This window comes from Psammomys obesus, unplaced genomic scaffold (assembly GCF_907164565.1).
Source record: "Psammomys obesus unplaced genomic scaffold, mPsaObe1.curated_primary_1811, whole genome shotgun sequence".
Classification (NCBI taxonomy): domain Eukaryota; kingdom Metazoa; phylum Chordata; class Mammalia; order Rodentia; family Muridae; genus Psammomys; species Psammomys obesus.
In genome coordinates, this window is record NW_026585609.1 from 1,781,206 (window position 1) to 1,803,915 (window position 22,710).

At 40.0% G+C, this 22,710-nt stretch overlaps 1 protein-coding gene across 1 annotated transcript in view; it reads left to right on the forward strand.

Annotated features, from left to right (window-relative positions):
- Positions 1-9,216, forward strand: part of Plcz1 (phospholipase C zeta 1) — a 49,869-nt gene extending 40,653 nt beyond the window's left edge. The window contains exons 11-13 of the mRNA XM_055610410.1: positions 5,928-6,054; positions 8,202-8,351; positions 9,128-9,216. Coding sequence (XP_055466385.1) covers positions 5,928-6,054; positions 8,202-8,351; positions 9,128-9,216 — 366 coding nt within the window. The remainder of the gene's footprint in view (positions 1-5,927; positions 6,055-8,201; positions 8,352-9,127) is intronic.
- The last annotated feature ends 13,494 nt before the right edge of the window (positions 9,217-22,710 follow it).

Consider the following 22,710-nt stretch of genomic DNA (forward strand, 5'->3'; position numbering starts at 1 on the left):
GTTGCCAATTACATCATGTTGCTTTCTCTTTATTTCTATCTTCACTCTGTCCCTCTCAGTTCTCTCCCCTCATTATTTCATGTTTTGCTTTATTGTTTTCTGTATAGTTTCTTTATAGCAAGAGTGGCTGTCTCCATTAGCACAGACTTTTCTTAATTCTCTATGACCCGAACACAACGTTTGTTCACTTTTTTAAATGCCACTGAACCTTGAAGAAAGGTTTGCTTGCGTTTGCCACTTAATCACAAACCACTCCTTTAGATTACACCTCCACCTACATAGGGTGCAAGTGGAGGATTTGTTTGCTAACGAATTGGGTAGGTGTGGCCTCTTTGGGGTATCTCCTTCCGTTTAACTAGTTGCTCCTACAACCTTGGGCATCATCTCAGATGTGCTGAGAATTGGGTCAGTGATCTTGCTGTTTCTAGCCACATATTCCATGTTGCTAATAGTGGAGGTCTGGGCCTCGGCCAGCTATTGAGCGGTCTCTTGATCTTCATTCCTGGCTGTAATGCTTGATACCCTGGAGTTCCCAGAATACGCCTCAATTACAGTTTCTTTCTCATTTCTGTCCACCATTTTCGTAACACTCTATGGCCTGGGAACCAACTCTCACCTGCTTCAGGCCCTAGCCATTTGATCCCAGTGAACTACGGGAGATTTTATGAGCTATTTTCCAGAAATAAACTTGAAAGGACAGTAGAGCAAACCTAGATGGGGAGAAAATGCATCAGGGTTGGCAGGAAACAATGCTGGTGAGGTCCACAGCTGGCTTTGCTCCTGCTCTAGGATGCTGTGACACTATAATCCAGTCAGAGTAGATAGCTCGAAATCACCTACAAAAGCGGCTACAAATATTGACTAGCTGACACTTTCTGGCATCTTGAGAAGTATTGTTGACCATGGAGCTTCGTTTACAAGGAGACTGTCGCACTGGCCTTGTTCTGTATCTTTTCTTTAATAGTTGATTCAGTGGGGAAAAAATGGATTAGCCACTTCTAAGAGCCCTTCGTAACACACTCAAGTCTTTTCTATTATCTGAATTCATTATCTCTCTTCCGTGGGAATCTGTTTCACTTTCATTGATGGATTCCTCTTTCTGTAACTACTCCTAAAATATTTATGTTAGATAAAGCTTTTCCTACCCCTTGTTCCAAACTAATGATTCTTCACACATTATCTTAAGGAAAGGCTCGTGATTTTAACCAACAGATTTCAACTTAAAACTTTAACCTGGCCTCATTTTTTTTACATTATTTTATTTTTATTAATTACAGTTTATTCACTTTGTATCCCCCCTGTACCTCTCTTCTTCCTCCCCTCTCAATCCCACTCTCCCTCTTACCCACCCGTGTCCCTTTCCCAGTCCACTGAAAAGGGAGGTCCTCCTCCCCTTCCCTCTGATCCTAGTCAATCAGGTCTTATCAGGAGTGGCTTCATTGTCTTCTTCTGTGGCCTGGTAAGATTGCTTCCCCATCAGGGGGAGGTGATCAAAGAACAGCCCAATCAGTTCATGTCAGAGACAGTCCCTGTCCCCATTATTATGGAGGCCACTTGGACACTGAACTGCCATAGGCTACCTCCGTGCAGGGTTTCCAGGCCATCTCCATGAATGGTCCTTGGCTGGAGTATCAGTTTCAGAAAAGACCCCTGTGCCCAGACTCCTTCTGGAGCTCCTGTCCTCCCCAGGTCTTACTATCTCCCACTTCTTTCATAAGATTCCCTGCACCCTGCCCAAAGTGACAACACATGCTGGAGAGGAGATGGAGAATGGGGAACCCTCCTCACTGCTGGTGGGAATGTAAACTTATACAACCACTTTGGAAGTCATTCTGGTGCTTTGATAGACAATTAGGAATAGTGCTTCCTCAAGATCCAGCTATACCACTCCTAGGCATATATCCAAAGGATGCCCAAGTATACTGCAAGGACATCTGCTCAACCATGTTTGTAGCAGCTTTATTTGTAATAGCCAGAAGCTGGAAACAACCCAGATGCCCCTCAGTTAAGGAATGGATACAGAAATTGTGGTACATCTACACAATAGAATATTACTCCGGTATAAAAAACAAGGAAATCATGAAATTTGCAGGTAAATGGTGGGAATTGGAAAAGATCATCCTGAGTAAGGTATCCCAGAAGCAGAAAGACACACATGGTATATACTCACTCATAAGTGGATATTAGACATATAAGATAGGATAAACATACTAAAATCTATACACCTAAGGAAGCTAATCAGGAAGGAGGACTCTGGCTAAGATGCTCAGTCCCCACTCAGAAAGGCATTGAGGATGGACATCGGAGGAGGGAGAAAACAGGGAACAGGACAGGAGCCTACCACAGAGGGCCTCTGAAAGGCTCTACCCTGGAGGGTATCAAAACAGATGCTGAGACTTATAGCCATTTTTTTTGTTGTTGTTAATTTGGAACCTGAAGAATATTTTAAACAGTCTACCAAGTATCCATACCTATTAAATCACTATCCTGTCAAACTTAAATTTTTCAAGCGTAGCATCCCTTTCTAGTCAATCTACCTTTAAATATTTTATTGGCATGTCAATGAATAGTGCTCTTTGCCTGACCAGCTCAGAGCAGAAAACAGGGCAGTTAAACATCTCCTTTACTTCCCATGTCATCCATCTAAATTCTTTCCAGGCCACTCCAGGTCCTCATGAGACATTCCTTTGGTCTAAGCAACTTTTGCTGCTGTCCTGCTTCAGGATTTTGTTATCTATCATCAGTCTCTTCTTTTGACTTCTTAAATGTGTCCACTCAGCCCACTTCAATGGTTAGTTCTAGTGTGTCATCTTTAGCTATTCTGGAATAACCTGGGTAAAGAGTCTCTCAGTGAGAGATTGTTCAGTTAGATTGGTCTTTGAGAATTTTCTTTTAAAATATTCCTTTATTATTTTGTGTGAATGGGTGTTTTGCCTGTGTTCATATCTATGCATCTATGCATGCTTGATACTGATGGAAGCCAGGAGAGGATGTTGCATTCTTTGGAGCTGGGGTAACAGAAGGTTGTAAGCTGCCAAGTGAGTACTGCAAATCAAACTCTGTTTCTCTGGAAGGGCAGCAAGGGTTCTGCCACTGACCCATCTCTCTAATCCCACAGAAGAGATTTTCTTCTTGGGTTAAATGGTCCAGGAAGACCCAGCCTGAAAGGAGGGTGTCACCATTCCCTAGGTTTGGGTCCTGAGCTTTCTAAAAGGATAAGGTAAGGAGAGCAGCTAGCTTGCATGCGTCGATTCTCTTTGCTCTTGACTGTGGACACGACTACTTGTTTCAAGTTCCTGCTGTGCCTTCCCCTCAGTGAGGGTTGACTATAAAGAGAACAATAATTTCTCCTTTAAAGTTACTTTTGTCAGGATAGTTTATAGCAATAGCAGAAAACTAAACTAAACAGCCTGTCTCAGTCCTCCCAATCACTCTTTCTTACATTGCTACAATGATATCTCAGTAGTACTTACCATTCATTTCTGTTTACCAGCTACTTTCTTAGTCAAGGCTTGGCTCTCTTCTCTCTACCAGTGTCTCACCACACCTGGCCTTAATTTATTCCATAACCATGAAGAGGATTTACCTCCTTGAATTACATTCTTTTCCCTCTCATTATTGTTTACTTTCCCTTTGAATTCTCTCTCTCTGTGTGTGTGTGTGTGTGTTTCTGTCTCTATATTTTTCTTCCCCCATTCTTTAGAGAAGGTCTTATTGTCTAATCATAGCTATCTCTGAACATTTATCTAGGCCAACAGACTGGCCTTGAACTCACAGAGATCTGCCTGCTGCTGCCTCCGAAGTACTGATATGAAATATAGATGCCATGAATTGACTGACTCATGACTTAAACATCACTGCTTTTTGGAAGCAGTTTTTCTTGGTTGTGCTTCTTTTTTAGTTTCCTTCTGTTTTTCCATCAAGCCTATACAAGTACGTATTACAGAATTACCCCTCAGCATCATGATCATTTTTCTTGTTCTTATTCTCCAGTTATCTAACGATTCTTTAAAGCTAAGAACTGGTGTTCTGTTCAAGTCTAAGTGACAGGGTCTATCATAAAACACATGCTACATATATGGAAGCTAATTGAATGAGTGACATCTGTTGCATGCTGAGAATAGTACAGAGAGCATCTGTGCTGTCCTGTTGGAAATGAAGTAGTTTGTGCACACAGATGCTGATGGAGGTTCTGGGCTCGTACTCTGAGAATCTCATGGTGAGGTGTTAAGTAGCTTGGACTCAAACAAACAGGTTACTGATGCTCCTTGGAAGTAGCCACTGAGGCCACATGGGTGAGTCCCCCCTTGCGGTTATTCTAAGGAGATTTGTAGTTGGTTATGTTAATCTCCCAGGTTATGAGAGCACAACTTGGAAACCAGAAGGCCCGGATTTACTGGAAGCTTCCTTGAGTTTTTGATGAAGACGGTCAACATTTCCAGTTTATTATGCTTCTCTTCTCTCTTCTCCTCCCCTCCCTTCCCCTCCACTCCCCTCTCCTCTCATCTCCATTTCTCTTCACTTCTTCCCTTTGTCTTCCAGCTCTGTCTTATTGTTTTACACCTGACCTAGTCTGTTGTTTTTTAATTTCTTATTTGACTTAGTGAGTTTTTCATTTCTAGAATTATTTCAATTTTTTCTCCATTTTCTATTGAATAGAGTTTTTATATCTTTAGTTGATTTCATCATTTCATTCACTTCTTTTCTTTTGTCCTTATTTGAGATATTTAAATACAGCTATAATCATTCTTTTTAACTCTTTGTCTGCAGGCTCTTCCTGGCTGTTTTTACTGGGGTTCAATACCGTAGGATTAGTAATTTTTGGGTGGGAGATGATTTGATTTTTCATATTACTTTTACTTCTCTTCTGAGACTCGTGAATCTGAAGCAATCTGTCAGCTGCAGCGTTGTCTTTGATTTTGCTCATCACTTTTCCTCTGTCATTGTAGACGCGTACAATGTTCAGGACAAGATTAAATTGTAAGAGGGTTGGTCCACTGTATTCTCTTATGGAATTATATTGAGGGTTGTGGGCTCTACCTGTAGTCAAATATTTGCTGGTACCTGTATGAACAGACACTACCTTAGGGTCAGCACACGTCTAACTGGCCTTCTTCTCCTGCCTTCTGGTGCAGCTCTCCACGTCTATGTACTAGACCTTGAATGAGCTCTCTTCATCAGACGCCTGGGAAGAGGGGGTGTTAGGAAGCTGGGCGTATAGCCAGGAGGCATGGGGGAGATGTACGGCTCCTGGCAGTAGTTACAGGAGGGCTGAGCTCCTAGGCTTGCAGCTTGTTTCTCATCTTAAATCACCCTAGTTCAAATGCTCTATGTTCACTTTGTTCTTAAAACCAAAACACAATTTTGACTCAATAATTATTTGGGACAAAAAAAAATGAAATGGAAATATAACCTGTAACTTTTTGAAGTATATTTTTGATCCCTGTCTCTGACATACATATGCAGTAGTTGATCTTATCAGGCTCCAGTTCCTTGTTATGGTAATACAGATAACAGTGGATAATGTCAAATTTTATAACCAATTCAAGTATAAACTATTTTTTAAGAAAATGCCATCAAGAAAATATTATGGTACAACATTTTATATTTGAGAACACAATAATACCAAACTTAAACATGTTTAAAAAAGAATAATATATACAAATTAATCATAAACCTTGTACATTGTGGATTCCACTATAAATGCATTTGAGTGAAGCACTATTTTTGGCAGGTTCTTGGTCATTATCTAGTGATATTTGAAGGTGAAAGGATTAAAACGTAAAATTCCCATGATTTGCCAGCTTCAATTTTTGCAGCAGATAATTTAGAGTCTTTGTCTTTTGGGGACATGCCATCTGATGGAGCTCAAGTGGTAATGCATTTTCTTGCCTCGCTAAGTCGCCTGTCCATCCGTGTTTGTGCAGCTCATCAGTGGGATCCAGCTGCCCTTCAGCCTGTTCTCTAACAAAGCCGACGTGCTGGTGATCATAGAAGTCTATGGGGTGCCAAGTGACCAAGTCAAGCAGCAGACCCGTGTTGTCAAGAAAAACGGTGAGCTCTTTTGCTTCTTGGGAAAAAAGGATGTCTGTTTTCTCTTTAGAAAAAAAATTCTTAGAAAATGTAATTTAAAAGTAATTTCTTCAGTGTACCTTTTAATAACGTGACTGCAGAATGTTGGTCACACCTCTGGGTTTTGTGGGAATGTCTCCAAGGACATTGAATTTGGTTCATCAGACTTGAGCTCCTGCTTTAAGCCCTGTGATGTTTGAAGCATCAGAAGACTTAAGAATCTATTTATTAGGTTCCTATTTAAATATGTGTTAATTTTACTATAGACACTCTACAGTTTAGTATGATAGATGACATAAAAGAGAAGTATTATCATGGGGGATGATTAGGGCTTGAAGGAGAATACAAAAGACTATGTTCAAGAGGCCCACAGAAGATGGTTGTAAGAAAAATTATAGATTCCTTTTTATAGTTGGGGACAAGGGTACATATGGGAGAAAGAACAACATGACTCTCAACTATGAAGAAGACACGATTACAAGATGCTAGGAAGAAGCCAAGATGTCCAAGGTGACTGGAATATAGGATGCTCAAGAAACACCAGAGAATGACAAAGTCAGTGAGTTATACTGGGACTGCTCAAGGACATTTTTGAAAGCCATGCTTGCTCCTAGTGATTCCCTATGGGAAACAGATACAATTAAGTCATTTACAGAGGATTTCAGGAGATTGCTTCTGTAGACAAGGTAGGAAAGTATTAAAGAGAAATGAGAAATAAAAAGTGTCAGGATAGGAATCCAATGCTTAAAAGACATGGTAGTCAAGAGGCAAAGAGGACAGTGACGTCCAGGAAGGAATGGAGGGTGTGTATGCGAGTCACCTGTGAGAGCAATAATCTAGGATGGTGGACAGGACAGACTGTAAGACTATTGGGACAAAGCTAGTATAATTTGAGATATGAATGCATGGAAAGAAAAGATCAGATTTTTGGATAAGGCATAGTTAACTCATCAGTTTTATCACACATGGAAAATACACTTACCAAACAAATTTCATGCCCTGCATACTTTCTATAAAAGTAACAATTACTTTTGCATAGGTGTGAGAGAGAGAGAGAGAGACAGAGACAGAGACAGAGATTAGATACAGAGGAAGGGAGGGAGGAAGACCAATGACTCTGCTTGCAGACTCTCTGTAAAGGTTTAGAAGTCTCCATAAAGACTGTGCTCTAAATCTGCCTCTGTACCCTATGGACTTATGTTTGTTCTTAGGCCAAGGTGATTATGCTAGTGTAAGGTTTACTGTTTCCAAGGGCAAAGAACACATTCAGGACTGTAAGTAGTAAAGAGACCCACTGACTTCAGGAGCCCTATAGAAACCACAGGCATCACTATAATTATCTACAAGTCAGTGACCCTAAAATTAACAACTATTGACATGAGTTGGAAAGATTTGTCTTTGTACCTGAACAGGAGTAATCTTTCTCCCAAACTTTGGACCTATAAGCACAGATGTGGTTTGGATGTGATTATCTTGAGTCCATTAACTCTATAGTTTTGGATGATTTGGGCCAAGTTGAAAAACAATTTGGATTTCTTGCTGTGGCAAAGGATTGGTTGCTTGGGAAGACTTATTGACTTGAGCACCAAATTATTCATCAACTTGGGACTTTGAAATCATCATTAATGAAAAGTAAGGGAGAGAGCTCATGTCATTTAAGAGTTCCTCCTGTAACAAACCAGTAAGGAAAAATGTCATTTCTGACATTCCTCATGTTTCCATTTCTTTGCAAAAGGAGTGTCTTAGCTTCAGTCATGTTACGTAAGGATTCAGTTTCTGCTTGAAAGTCAGATTTCCCAGGTTTGCACCCTTTTCTACAATTTGTTATATAAAATGCTAGTAAGTAATGTGACATCTTTGTGGTGTAGTTTGTTTTTTCTATTTTTTTTTAATCTGTTAACCCTGATGGGGCTGCAATCCAGATAAGGTTTTTACAAGCCAGCATCATTGTTGTCATAATGTCTTTGGCTCATTGACTACATTAAACATTTCAGTGGTCTAAAATACAAATTATTGTTGTAGCTACACCAAAGTGTTAGAAATAAATATTCCAGACACTTATTTTTATTTGATGTTCTTCTTAGAGAAAGTATCTATGATATTCTTGCAACCATTTCTTTGTGTTTCAGCTTTTAGTCCAAGGTGGAATGAAACATTTACATTTATTATTCAAGTACCAGAACTGGCGTTGATACGTTTTGTGGTTGAGAATGAAGGCTTCATAGCACCAAATGAATTTCTTGGGCAGTACACTTTGCCAGTTCTATGCATGAACAAAGGTAATGTTTTCAGACGTAAGATAATTTTATTAACATTTAAATATACCTCTATCAAAGCCACTCTTTGACCATATCAAATTTCTCAATTCTCTGTGTCAGTGGGATATGAAGGAAGTTTTAAGGATACAAGCATGTTTTCTTCTGCTGTTCTGCAGAGATGTGTTCTTTGTATGGAAAGCAATTTGTATGCTAGGGAAACTTGGCATGTGTGGTTCTTTGCTGGGATAGTAATTCTTCCCTTTCAGTGAAAGGTAGTCATGGCGACAAGGAGGTGTGAAGGTCAGGGATAAGACAGAGGGGAAACCCTGGCTCATTCTCCTGCCTGAGTGCAACCTGCAAGCCTGGGAGCCAGACCTTTTTGGGTCATTTTCTGGGCTGGCATCATGATACTGAGTCACCTTCCCAGGGCTGTTTATTTGGTGCTACCAATGGCTTTGTTTTCTATCACCAGGCAACGCTTGCCAGGAAAACAGGTAGGGTCTTTTTGAAACAGAAGGATGGTGGCTAATTTTGGGGCATGAACACCTTGAGGAGGAGACATGTGAAGTGTAGGCTCACCACTGGAACACAAAATTCTGAAAGTTAGAGCAGAAACTAGGAATGCTTCACTTTTATGGAAAATAGCATTCCAGGTTGTAATAGCTATAGCTCTGCCCCCACCGTGTTAACTATGTTAAGACACTTAGTGAGAGACACTTTTTTCGTTAGCAGCAACATGGAGGCTATCACTCTGAGTTTGTTATTTCTAACTCCTCGACACAGCTCCTTTTCCGCAGGTTACCGCCGCGTTCCTCTGTTATCCAAAGAGGGTGCGAGCCTTGAACCCTCTTCACTGTTTATTTACGTTTGGTACATCAGAGAGTGACTCAATGTACCTGACATGTTAGCCACACATCATAATAAACAGTTCAAAAGAGTGCTGGTACCGTTTCCTTTATCTTTTATAAAATAGAAGACTGAATCAGAAACACCCAACTCTAAATGGGCACAAAAGAAAGGGGGGAGTAAAACCATCAGAGAATGCACACTGTGTTGTTGCCTGGGTGCCCACCAAGCCTTTTCCTGGTGCACACACACTTTTCCTCAACTGCTGATTTCTTCTACGCTCCTTCCTCCAGGGTTGCATTTTCAATTTTTTTGTATCATTTTTAATGAGTGGAATTTACAGCTTTTAAAAGTATGCCTGATCATATAAGACATGTTGGCAAATATTTAGCAGCAGAGACGATGTGAAATAGAAGAGTGTTTTAACTTCTCAACACCCACTTCCACCTATTGCAGTGAGAAGGAATTAGACTGCCAGGCCCTTTGTGCCCTCTTATATCCTAGAGAGCAATTAGCCCCTGAATTCTCAATCTAGTTCTTAGATGCCGTGCACTTGATTTGGTACCCTGTAATTATACAGACATTTTTATAAGTGTGTATGAAATTGATTTGCATTCCCACTATAGTCAGACTCCGTATCTATAAAAGAAATCTATTATGCGGACTTACATGCTTGGGTCTTGAATTAATTTGCAGTATTTTTGAATGTGTCCTTAATGTACTTTGAAGATTGTCTCTTGGTCAGAGATGAGAGTTCCCATTTTTTCATCAACAGTGAGTTGACTTGGATAAAAGGGGTTGGAAAATGTGGTTCCTTATTAACTATTTTTATAAACAAAATTAGTTACGATTGCCCCAGCACGTTGATGCCTGTGGTGTGGTGGCACACCCAGGAATCTGATAAATTAGCATCCCCAATAGAAATTTTCTGATATTGACTTCAACCCCAGATAGAATGAAAATCCAAGAGATAATTATTTTAAGATGTGTCTCCATCTCATTATCCTTTGACGGACAGAAGACGCAACCCAACTAGCAACATTTTACCAAATATCACCTTCCACACCAAATATTAAAACTCCTGCTGATGGTAAAGGGCGAGGAAGATGCTTTTGCAGCGGGATGATGACTGCAGACTCACAGTTGAGAAAGAAGGTCATAGAAAGTTCTTGTGACACCCTTTGCCCCTCCCCACTTCCCCTAAAGTAACAGTCTAGACAGGAAGTCATTGAAAAGAACTCTTAAAAACTGTGGTAAGGATGCTGAGGCTTAGCTCTTCACAATTATGGGCATCTGGCAGGGGTGCAGGTGGGGAAGAAAGGACTCAGTTTTCTTCGGTGGGCTGCTGGTCACTAGGAGTTTGACCATGCTCCAGTGAGTATATGAGAACACAAATTGGATTTGTGCATTTTGCTGTCATTGCTTGGTTTTCTTCTTTTCTTTTCTTTGGGGGAGGGAAGACTCAACATGGGGCAGTCCCGGGAAGGCAGCATTATGTAAAAATTACCAAATAATAATAAAAAATATAACATTGGAAAAATGTGAATACCCTGGGAATTGATATTCCCGAGCATACTGAGCAAGTAATGTCCTGTGGTGTTCAATGCATGGTCTTACACTCTCTTCAGGGCTGTAGGGGTTATTTTGTAAAATCTGCCTCCCACAGAGTTCAGGTTTCTCAGCAGGAATGCACAGCCTCATTGAGGTGGACAGTGGGTGGATCTTGCTGAGTTCTCTATTGTAAACCCAGCACCAGGGCTGTGGGTATTCTCAGTCACTGACACAGGGCTGTAACCTCAAATCGCCAATGGCTTTCGAAGAGCTGGAATTCCACAGGCTTTTAAAGGCTTTCTTCAAGTGAGCCTCCCAAGCTAATGCATTAATTCTGCAGTGGGATAAACTTCTATTTCTCATTTGCACCAGTAAGCTTTGAAATAGAAAAGAAAATGAGTATGTTTTCTCTTCTCACCTTTCCCACAGGAACCAATTAAACTCACTCACTGACTTTGAAAAAAATTTTTTAAAAATTTCTGTGTGTGAAGAGGCACCAGTGTGTGCTTATATGTATGTACATGTGTGTATGTATATGTTGAAGACATACGTGTCACATATCATTCCTAAGGAGCTGTCAGCCTCATTTTTGAGAGAGGGTCTGTCACTTGAACCCATAGATGTCTAGACATAAGGCCTCAGAGATTGACTGGTCTCCTTGTTCCTAGGGCTGGGGTTACAATCCTCTGTGTGTGTGTGTGTGTGTGTGTGTGTGTGTGTGTGTGTGTGGTTTCGTGTGTGAGATTTCAGTTCTTCACATTTGCAAAACAATCACTTTGATAACTGAGCTCTCCTCCCATCCCTGGCTATTAATTTTTTAAAATATTCTACTCTACATACAACTTTTAAAATTATTACTTTTTCAGTTTTCCCATTCAACAATCTTACACTGTCTTTAAACATTTTGATTTCACTTAAAATATGTGCACTCTTTATTATTTACTCTTTGGGGTAATTTTTTAAAAATTTTTATTAATTATACTTTATTCACTTTGTATCCCCCCCCCCATAAGCCCTCTCTCCTCCCCTCCCGATCCCACCCTCACACCCCCTTCTTCACGCATGTCCCTCCCCAAGTCACTGATAGGGGACGTTCTCCTCTCCTTCCTTCTGATCTTAGTCTATCAGATCTCATCAGGAGTGGCTGCATTGTCATATTCTGTTATCTTCCCAAGAATTTATATGTGACATTATGGACAGAAGTGCCAGGGCTGTAGGATGTTCTCTGGTTTTAGGAAGGCTGGGAACAGTGTGGGAAGTCAGCATTGGCTCTCACTTCTCAAGCATAACATTTGTAAGAAATAATAGTGTCACGAGGAGAAGAAAGCACAAGAAAAGGCTAAATGAACTCTTGGGACCATAGTGAAAAGAGATCTTTGCATTTCAGACTGTTAGTTAGAATGTCAGATCCTCAGGGAATCTGTGCGTGCTCACACTGATTAGGTTATATTTCCTGGTTTTGCTTGTTTACAACTGGTAAAAATGACAGCTAGGTACAGGTTCACCCCATGAGCTGGGCATCTGGATGGCTAGAGGCTTGTGTGTGATTTGACACTGGGGCTGGAGTTTCCTGGCAGAACATGAATGTCTGCCCCAGACCTACCCATTGTACTGTGAAGGATCGAGTCTGTAATCACTGTCCAGTGTGTGGCAGGAGCCCAGGCATCGCTTAAGCACTGAAGTGTCTGGTGCTCCCTATCATGAACAATGCCACTGGGTTTTGACTCATCACCAGTTAGAGTTTTAGCTTCAGCTTATTTCTTTTTATGCACAAGAGGGACAAGAGGGTTTTTCCAATCATGAACTCACTCCTTATTATTATTTTTTTGTTGTTGTTAATTTTCTTTTTGTAGTGTATGTGTGCACGCACGTGCATTTAGAGGGCAGAGGTGTCTTCCTCTATCTCTCTCATCTTTTTTGTGAGATAGGCTCTCTCATTGGACATAGAGCTCACCAATCAGTTAGACTGGGTGGCCAGGGAGCTCTCCTCTCATCTCTTCCTCTTTAGTATGGGGATTATAAGTTCACGCTGCCACACTTGAATTCTGTATGTGGGTGCCAGGGTCTCTAAAGTTGTGTCATTATTCTTGTTTGGTAGGTGCTTTACTCACTAAGCCCCCTCTCTAGCTCTCCCAGTCCCTATTCCGGACAATGTCCGACACAGAGGAGACCTTTACGTCTTTGAATTAAACAATCTGACACAGTCTGCATTCAATAGACCCTTTATATTCCTTTTACAGCAGCGGCTTTCACCCTTCCTAATGCTGCAACTCTTTAATACAATTCCTCATGTTTTGGTGACCCCCCCATCATAAATTATTTCCATTGCTACCTCATAGCTGTAATTTTTCTACTGTTGTAATGTCAATATGTAATATACCGGATATCTGCTATGTGGACCCTGTGAAAGGGTCCTCCAACTCTCAAAGGGGTCACAACCCCAAGACTGGGAACCCTGCTCTATAGAGGCACCCTGACTCCCCATGTGCACCTCCCTCGTTGCAGAGAGCAACGGATCCAACTGTGTGCGTTGCTCTCAGCCTGTGGCTGGATGAGACCAGCACAAGTTCAGACTTCTGCCATTATCCTACACCAAGCCGAGGGACATGGAAGTTAAATGGTGTCTGCTCTGAGCTTTTCTTTCAGTTTGGCTGGTTCAGAGCCTTCAGTTATGAAAAAGTTAGAGCAAAATCTGTCAGTGTCAGTGGGCCTGAGAAGTGGATACCATAGGCTAAATGGCTGGCTGCTCCCTAAAGGGAGAGACGCTCTTCTGTCTCTGAAAGAGCTCTGAAGCAGCTGCTATTCAGCCATCAGAAAGAAGTTTCTCCACTGTGAGTTTTGGACAGGGAAGAGTCTGTGGCTGTCCTGATGGCTACAGAGCACACCCTGTGGGACAGAGCCTTCACCAGACTCCTTGGGTCAAACACAGGGGAGACTTGGGGGTCACCTTGGGAAGAGGCTCATATTGGAAGTAAGGAGAGAGTACAATTCCTTACTTTTCCAGGGCTGTGATGCATGTCTATAATCCCAGCACTCCCGAAACTAACACAGGAGGGTCATGAATTCAATGCCTTTATGGGTTAACAGGAAAACCCTGTGTATTTCCAAAATAATACGGTTTGCTGCTGACTAAAATCCTCATGAATACACCAGAAAAAAATTGAGTTGATTTATTTTCAATGTAACATCTCTGCAAAATATATGTATATCATATAACCATATCTATAGCTATATGTGGTGGTTTAAATAAAAAAAATGGGCCCTTTTGGCTCATATAAATATTTGGTCTCCAATTGGTGGAACGGTTTGGGCAGGATTAGGAGGTTTGGCCTTGCTGGAGGTGTCACTGGGGGTGGGATTTAATGTTCTAAAAGCCTATGCCATTCCCAGTTAGTTCTTTCTCAGTTAATTCTCAGCTAATGTTCAATGTTTGGCCTGCTTGCTTGCTGCCATGCTCCCTGACATGATGGTTGTGGATTAACCATCTGAAACCATGAGCCCTGATTAAACACTTTCTTCTATAAAGTTGCCTTAATCATGTCTCTTCACAGCAATAGAAAAGTAAGACATTATCATTATTAGTGATATGAGCAAGTATTATGGATTATATTACATATGTAATATGTTAGCATATATGTAAAATGTACATATGGTATACATCACACAATTTATGATGTGAACTAGATCCATATTCAACTCAACAATAATAAGAAAAATTAGGCATATATTTGGATAGTCAAGAGAAAATATATGCATGGCCAATAAGCACTTAAAATATCATTTGTCATAAGGGGAATGCAAATTAAAACTAATTAGCTCCCTGTAGACTAAGATTCCCACAGCATATTCTGAAGAGGAGTAGAAACCTGGAGCTCTCAGACAATTTCATATGGAACCCTCACTTTGGGACCAGGTTGGCAATTCCTAATGAAGCTAAATGTGGTGGGATGAATGAGAAAGTACCCCATAAGCACTTAATCCCCATTGGTGGCACTGTTTGGGAAGGTTATGGGATGTCCTGTGCAGGAGGAAGTGCATCACTGGGGACAGGCTTTGGGAGTTTACAGCCTTGCCCCACTTCCTGTTTGCCTTCTCTGCTTTCTTCATGTGTTTGGCGTTGAGAGCTCTCAGCTTCCTGCTCCAGCTTTCTGCTGCCACACCTCTCCCACCATTACAGACTCTCTCTCTGGAACTGTACGCCAAAATAAATGCTTCCATAAGTTACTTTTGGTTGTGGTGTTTTATTGCAGCAACAGAAAGTAATGAATACGTATTAACCATCTGCCATTCACGCCCAGACATTACCACAGGAGGAGCAAAACCTGTGTCCTCATGGGTTTTACATGATGGTCTAGGGAGGAAACTATTCACACACAAAGGTGCTTCCCTGATTCCTTTCCTGTTATTATTCAGAGAAACTGCTGACCTCTGCACATCCATGCTGCCCTTCTGTAAAATACAGCTGACAGGTACATCTAGGAAAGGAAAACTATACTAGTGAACTGAACAGCCTGGCAGTAGATGTAAGCTAGGTTTTCTACCCACATTCCTTTGTCTGCCTAGGAGAGATCTTTTCACAGGATGAGGTTGTTTTCATTGGTGAGGTCTCCTTTCTCTCACAGAGTTAACCACAGCCATCTGTTAGCTGGCAGATACTGTTACCTGCCCAGTGAGTCAGCTTTTCTTACTGTATGTCTCCTTCCAACCTTCATAGCATGTTGGCTCTTGTTTTCTGACCCAAGCCCATAACAGCTTTGTTTAGCTTCATGTAAGCTGGAAATGTCAACTGTTCCCCCCCCAACCCTGTGTGTATATGTTTGGTTCTCATATAAATTTGTTGTTGTTTTCCTTTAGTTCAACTACTACCAGTTTAATTGATAGAGTAAAATCACAAAGTTTCAGAAAGAACACACTACATAAAAACCTTCTTACTCTCTCAACAGAAGTTTTAATTTTTATTTAAAATAATCATGAATCACAAATAACGTAAGTGTCTTGACAGGGAATGGATAATAATTTATATTATATCCATATAATATACTATTTAATTAAATAAAAGAATATTACTATTCCTATTAATATTACTAATAATACTAATGATACATGAATTAATTTCAAAGAAACTGAAAAACAAATAGATTAAAATATAGCAGAACAAATCAGAAACTGAATGAAATGTAGCAATTTCTTCTGAGGTAAAACTGGCAGTCTTGGAGTGAAGGTCTTTAAAACAGGGATGTTATAGGAGAATGTGAAGAAATAGGATGTTCTATGGTGAAGTGAAACATTCCAGCCTACAGGGAATCCTCCTCCTCTTCTTCCTCTTCATCCTCCTCGGCCTCCTCCTCCTCCTTTAGACAGGGTTTCTCTGTGTTGCCTTGGATGTCCTGAACTTGCTTTGTAGACCAGGCTGGCCTTAAACTCACAGAGAACCACCTGTCTCTGCCTCCCAAAGAGCTGGGATTACAGGCCTGTACCACCATGCCTGACTGCAGGGAAACTTCTTAAACTTGGGAAGTATACAACTCAAAAGCCTCAGGAAGTCCCTGAATCTGACAAGACTCTCTAGGTCCCTCCTGCAAACTTCTCTAAACTTATGTAAACAGTCGAGACTGCTGAGAAACATGTTCAGACAAGCCCAGCTGCCTGTAAAAGGTAGAGAGATGAGCTATGCTTCCTAAAACAGACTTGGACAGACTTAAGCTGCCTGGAAAGGCTACTCTTCAACCTGCTGAGCTGCCTGAAGGTTGTGCAGTACACTTCAGGATTCCAGATAACTGTCACTCATATTAGAGTGTAGTCTTCTTTGTAGAGTCATCTTTGAGTTATTTCTGCTCCTGTATTAAACCCTTTATTCCTTTAAGTAACCCCAAGAAAGCCAATGGTTGACCAAATTGAACTTTGGTGGCATTCTTACTTTGGTATATTATAATTTTTTTGAGGTGAGTAGACTAGACCTTTGTTTATTCATGTATTCCCAGGAAAATATTATCACATAACACGGGTTGGGGCTGGAAAAGCAGTTCATTAAAGGGAGCCACCAGGAAACCTTTGGCATTGATGGAAATGTTCTATTGATGGTAAAAGTGGTTTCATCTCAAAACTAAGCATGTTGTGCAGTTTAGGCACATGAAGTGCAATGAACTTCAATCATATTTGAAAACGTAGAAACAACACAAGTCTTGATTTTTTAAAGAAGCAGTACTGCTACAGTTCTCTCTTGGACATTCTGACAAACAACTGGCATCAATGGTACAGGAAAGGTATAGTTGCCTCAGGATGAACAACACATGCTCTGACAACGGGACTTTAATTCAGTCTGGTGAGAGAAGCTTCCCTGTGGGAGAAGGCTGAATGAATGATCGGCATGCAGTATTTTTCCAGACTGGGGACCACAGGGTTTTGTGGATTTTGGCAAAGATGTGCTCATAAAGAACTTGTCAACAACCACATGCTCTTTCAATACTATTTATCCACTAAAAGGTGTATTTCTGATCTCCCTTGTTAACCAGAGCACTTTTATGGAAAGGGACGCTGAAGCACAATGTTGAATGTTACTAAAGAGTATCCATGCATGGAACATGGATCAACAAATGGTTTAGAAAGTTTAAAATTCTGTGAGATTTTTTTTATGTTTGATTGAAAATAACTTTTAGACACAACTCATGGACAAACACAATTATACATGCTCACAAATAAATACTACAAACATTATATTGTTGCTCATAAATAACATTTATGACAAAGGATACAATTGTGCTTCTACCCTTCGTGGCTACCTGTTTGCTATATTCTTCTCAACACAAAAATATGGTGTCTCACTCAAAAATGATAGAAGAGTTTATTCTGGAGTCACATGTGAGAAACTTCGGGCTGTAAACACAGATATAGGTTACCCCAGACTCCATGTTTTCAGGTGGTAACAGTCTGATGAAGCTTTTAACATAAACCGAGGTCAGCAATCAAGCTCCTCTTCTAACATTAACTAGGTAGGTTACAGCAAAGCAGAGTGTGAGAGGTACTGTCATAGACCTTGCATGGTCTTGGACAGCACCCTCAGCCCCATTTTTGCTTGAAACCTACTACTATGTACATTCCGAAGGGCTGACCAAATGCTCACAAAGACGTTGGATGAAGTACAGAGTAAGGTAATTGCTGGGAGCCAAAGCTATCTACGAAATGGCTGATGTCCCAAGACAATTTGCTTCTGGGCTTGGAACATTCTAGACTGTCGAGCCACTGAAGTTCTGACCGGCTAACCAGCCCTGCAGAAAGCCCAGTGGAAAGCCCGCTTCTGTTTAGAGAGTTTTATGATGACTCAGAGGAATGTTTAGAGTTGTTCTTAGACTAAGCCAGTGATTTGAATTTTATCTGCACACTAGAATCACGTGGAGCATTTTAGAGCACTCAGGTGCCCTCATTCCATTCTTAGAGATTGTGATAAAACGTGTGGCACAGTGGGTGCTGTGATTTAATTATGTCCTTCAAATGACCCTGAGGCCAGGGAAAACAGATTTAGGTCAGAACATATTTCGGAAATACATATCCCTTGACTCGGCTTCAGGATTATTTATTTATTCATAGACAGGGTCCCACATAGCCCAGGCTTGCTTTAAACTGGCTCTGTAGAGTAGGGTGGCCTTGAACTCCCCATCATGCTTCCTCTGTTTCCTGAATGAAGGGATTATAAGCTTATGCTACCAAGCCTGGCCATCATGGGATTCTGAAATTAGAAACTCAGAAGCTGTGGCCCATCAGTCTGTTCTAAAATACCTTCCTGGAGATGCAGATTCATGCTCAAGTTTGAGGCTATTGTTGGAATTGGTGGTTGAATGGAGTACTGCTGGCTTGATACACTGCCGCTTCACTGTGCGTTTTGTGTTTGCCTTAGCTTTCCAGAAACTACATTTTGATCACCAACCAGTCTTCCCTCCATAGTTTCTACACACAGTGTTATCAGAACTCCTGCTGTTAAAACTTGACACTCAACCTGGGTGCCCACCCACGGTAAGAAAACACAGAATATGCATGTGGAAACAGAAGTACAGCCCAAGTAATGGTTATACTTGCTCAAGGTGACAGAAGGAAGATGAGAGCACTCACTTGCATAAGAGTTCAGATTCCCAAAGGTTATAAAAGCAAAACTCCTTTCTCTATTCCTCAAAAACAACTTGCCAGCATGCTATTAACCTGGTTTCTCTAACACTGACTCATCTTTCAATGCCTTCCTGAGAAGAGACAGGTGAGATTGTAGGAATAGTTTGTGCATGTGTTTATCTAAGAAGAACCAATTGTCCCACGTGCAAACAACCATTTTGCTTATTTTTCTATTTAAGCCTGGCTAGCAGGACCATTTGGAAAGGAGAGCAGTTGTTACTGACTTAAGTCCATTTTGTCTCTCTCAAGTTTTTCATTAAAAGTTTTTTTTTTCTCTTACATCCTTGTTTTCTTTAGTAACACTGGATTCCACAAACTGCAGGATTTACAAACATCTTTATGACAAAGGAGCAAACGTGTCTCTGAACAACAATGCTTCTCAAAGGAATGATATCCTCCCACATGAGAACAACTACCCACAGTTGTGAGGCTGTGTTCTGAAGCCAGAGTCGTCATCTCATAGAATCCAGTTGCTCCCTTTATGTGATGACAGTGATTTTGACATGCCCAGAATCCTTTGTAGGGCCATGTTGGAGATAATGATACACAAATCATTAGCGGGTCAAACCCTCTGGTCTCTCAGCTATTCATATCCCAATTTTCTCCTTTTCTTTAAAATACAAACCTACAAAGTTCTTGTTAGTGTCATGAAGATGGTGTTGAAATTGCTGAAGTTCTGCATTTGTTGTTCTCTGAATGACCATGCTGATTAAGTCTCTTCCCTTCCTTTCAACACTACTTGCCACTTGGCTGCCATTATTGGTTTAAGTGGCTGAGCTGACACTCTCAAAGCCAAAGGCTTTGTCCTAACATTTTGGCACTGTCTCTTTGTAATCTACATCAAAGTCTCTATAACATCAGAAATATTTTTTTCTTAAACACCTAACTATAAAAGTAATATAGCTACCACATGAATAACTGAAAACAGCATTCTTCCATTGGAAGACGCTCTGAGATACTTCAAAGGCAATTTCGTACAATTTCACTGACCTCCAGATTGTTAAAAAGATGTTTAGAAAAACATTAAGGATGGATTATGGGTTACATATTCTCTCTGTTACAAAATACAAGGAATGTGTCATAAATTGCCTTGAGCAGACAACAAGGCTTACTGCTATTTATTATTAAATAGAATAAGTGAGTTTTGCTTCAAAAGAGACAAATGGTGGTTCAAATAACTGAGTAGGACCTTGCTTCTTTCATCTTTCCTCGGTTCTATATGTGTGTTGTGACCATTTATTTCCCAGCAGTCACTTGCCCCATGTGTCCAACATGAATGTCAGAAGCTCCTGTAGATATCTATGTAAAACAGAATGATGAAGGCAGCACTACACTTATTTACATTGGTTTTGTAAGTTTAATATACCTAGAATTCTATAATCATAAAATACTCCCACCCCAAATAGTGTCCTGGAACAGTCTCATGAATTTGTAATTTGGCCAGATTGCCTTTGGGTTATTCTTTGATACAGTCACCAAGATTGGGTTTATACAATTTATTGTTATATTTAAATCCATTCCAACTGAATAAAACTAAAATTTAAAAAATGTAGCCACAATTTCCAGTACTCAACAGCTTGTGTCAATGGCTGTCATATTGGGTAAGGGAGACACTGAACATTTCTGCCTTTGCAGAAAATGACGTTGGGAATCTCTGATAGAGAGTTGGCTGTGGCTGGGTGTTACAAAATGGCTTCACTCATTAAATCCTCAGTTGTGACAGCAGACACAATTGGGCTTGCATTATCTTTTCTCCTGGACGTCTTCAAAGGCTGAGAGAGTTCGTTAAAGGTCACTATCCCTTTTTTACTTTGGTATGTTTACAAAGTAAACAAAAAGCCAGTTAGTGGAGCATGGTATGTCATCTGCTCATGGTAGTAGTTGTAAAAAAAAAAAAAAAAAAAAAAAGAGGTCAGATTTAATATATTATGGTAGAGGACTGCAAGAAAATCCAAGGTTTACATTACCTATAATAAGGAAATTGACAGCATAGATATTGATGGGAAGTACTTAAAACTCAAAGTTAGCGCTGCTTATATTATAGAATTTTATATCACATAGAATACCAAATTAGACATACTAAATATACTTTATAGTAATTGGTAAACAAGGAGGCAAACTAAGAAAGAGTAAGATAAAAGGAAAATTTTTTAAACTCTAAAAATAATCTAAATTGTAGTTTATTCTGGTAACATGCTCTTAAGTCCTAGTGCAGAAAGTTCCCACCCACCATCACAACAAGTCACAGCATCTGAGTGGATAAACATGCTTCAGTTGGGTTTCAGCTCTGACAAATACTCACCAGGCTACAGGAGCTGAAGAGTTGTGGCTCATGATCACTGCCTCTTGAAGGGAGGTTTCCAAATGCATGGAACTAAGGTACTGTGCAGTCAGTCACATCTCTGAGTGGTAGTCACTAATTAAGAACTACGAAGTGAAAATGTGAATTATTCCTGCATTTCTTTCAGTGTTTACAACGTTGTGATGGAGGCAGCCTTTGTCATGAGTACGTATTTAGCTCCTCGGTGTATAAAAATATCTCTCAGGAGCTGGAGAGACGGCTCAGCAGTTGAGAGAACTTACTGCTCTTACAGAAGTTTGATTTCCATCATCCACACCAGGAAGCTCACTATCACCAATAACTCCAGTTCCAGGGCATCTGCCTTCCTCTCCTGGCTTCTGTGGGTACCTGCACACAGCTGGTGCACATACAGGAAAGCCTGCACATATACTCATAATTAAAACTGAGTTTAAAAATTAAAATAAATAAATAAGTGGATAGATAAAATGTCTTTTATTCTCAACCTCAGGACATTCCTCCACCACCGCAGGAACTCCTGGCTCTGTCAGTCATGAAAGATAGATTTTATCTGATGATGTAACTTAAAGCATTATGAAAAGCAACCATTTCAATTATGTACGGAAACTACACTTTTTCTCTTCTATGGTTTAAGAACTGTGCTTGGGACACCTACCTCTTAGGGAGAATTTCTTTAAAGTACCTTTCATTTTTTATTATAGTATTCTATTTTCTGAAAAATGAAATAAGATATATAGACTTCAATACAATAAACTTAGAATATTATTTGTGGCCTAATCAATTGTCTACTCTTGGACATGGTCCCCGTGGACTTGATAGTACTATTGTTGTTGTTGGCTATATGGCTAATATGTTCTATATGACTATAGGTTCAAGTTATCTATGTGATTCAACTTGTTATTTGCAGTGAGACATCAAAATTCTCAAATATTGATGAGACATTTATTTCTTCCTTCAGTTTTATTCATGTTTGCTTTGTGTATTTTTTATAACTTTTTAATTGATTTATCCGTATATATCATGTTCTATTGTTACATGTATGTAACTAACCTAGACATGATTTATGACATCTTAGTTCTATATAAATTATGTATAAATATTTCTTCTTTGTCTCTTGTAGCAATTTTCTCAACTTCAGTATTATTTTCTCTACTCAAATATTAACAAAACTACTCAGCTCTTCTGGTTACTCTTTGTATAAATTATTTTTTCTCCTTTTAACCTATTTACATCATTGGATACAGAGTCTCTTGTAGATGGTTTATAATTAAATCTTGCTTTACTAAATGCATTACTCAAACCCTGCCTCTAATTGGAGAGTTTAATCCATTTACATTTAATGTAATTACAGAGATGCAAGTGCTTACCCCTACCAATTTCCCTTTTCTGTTTGATGATGGCATCTTTTTGGTTCTTTGGGACCTCCATGATTTCATTCTTTTGTGTTAGATATCTTAAATAAACTTTTATTCCTGTTTCTTCTATTATTGTCATTTTCTTAATACT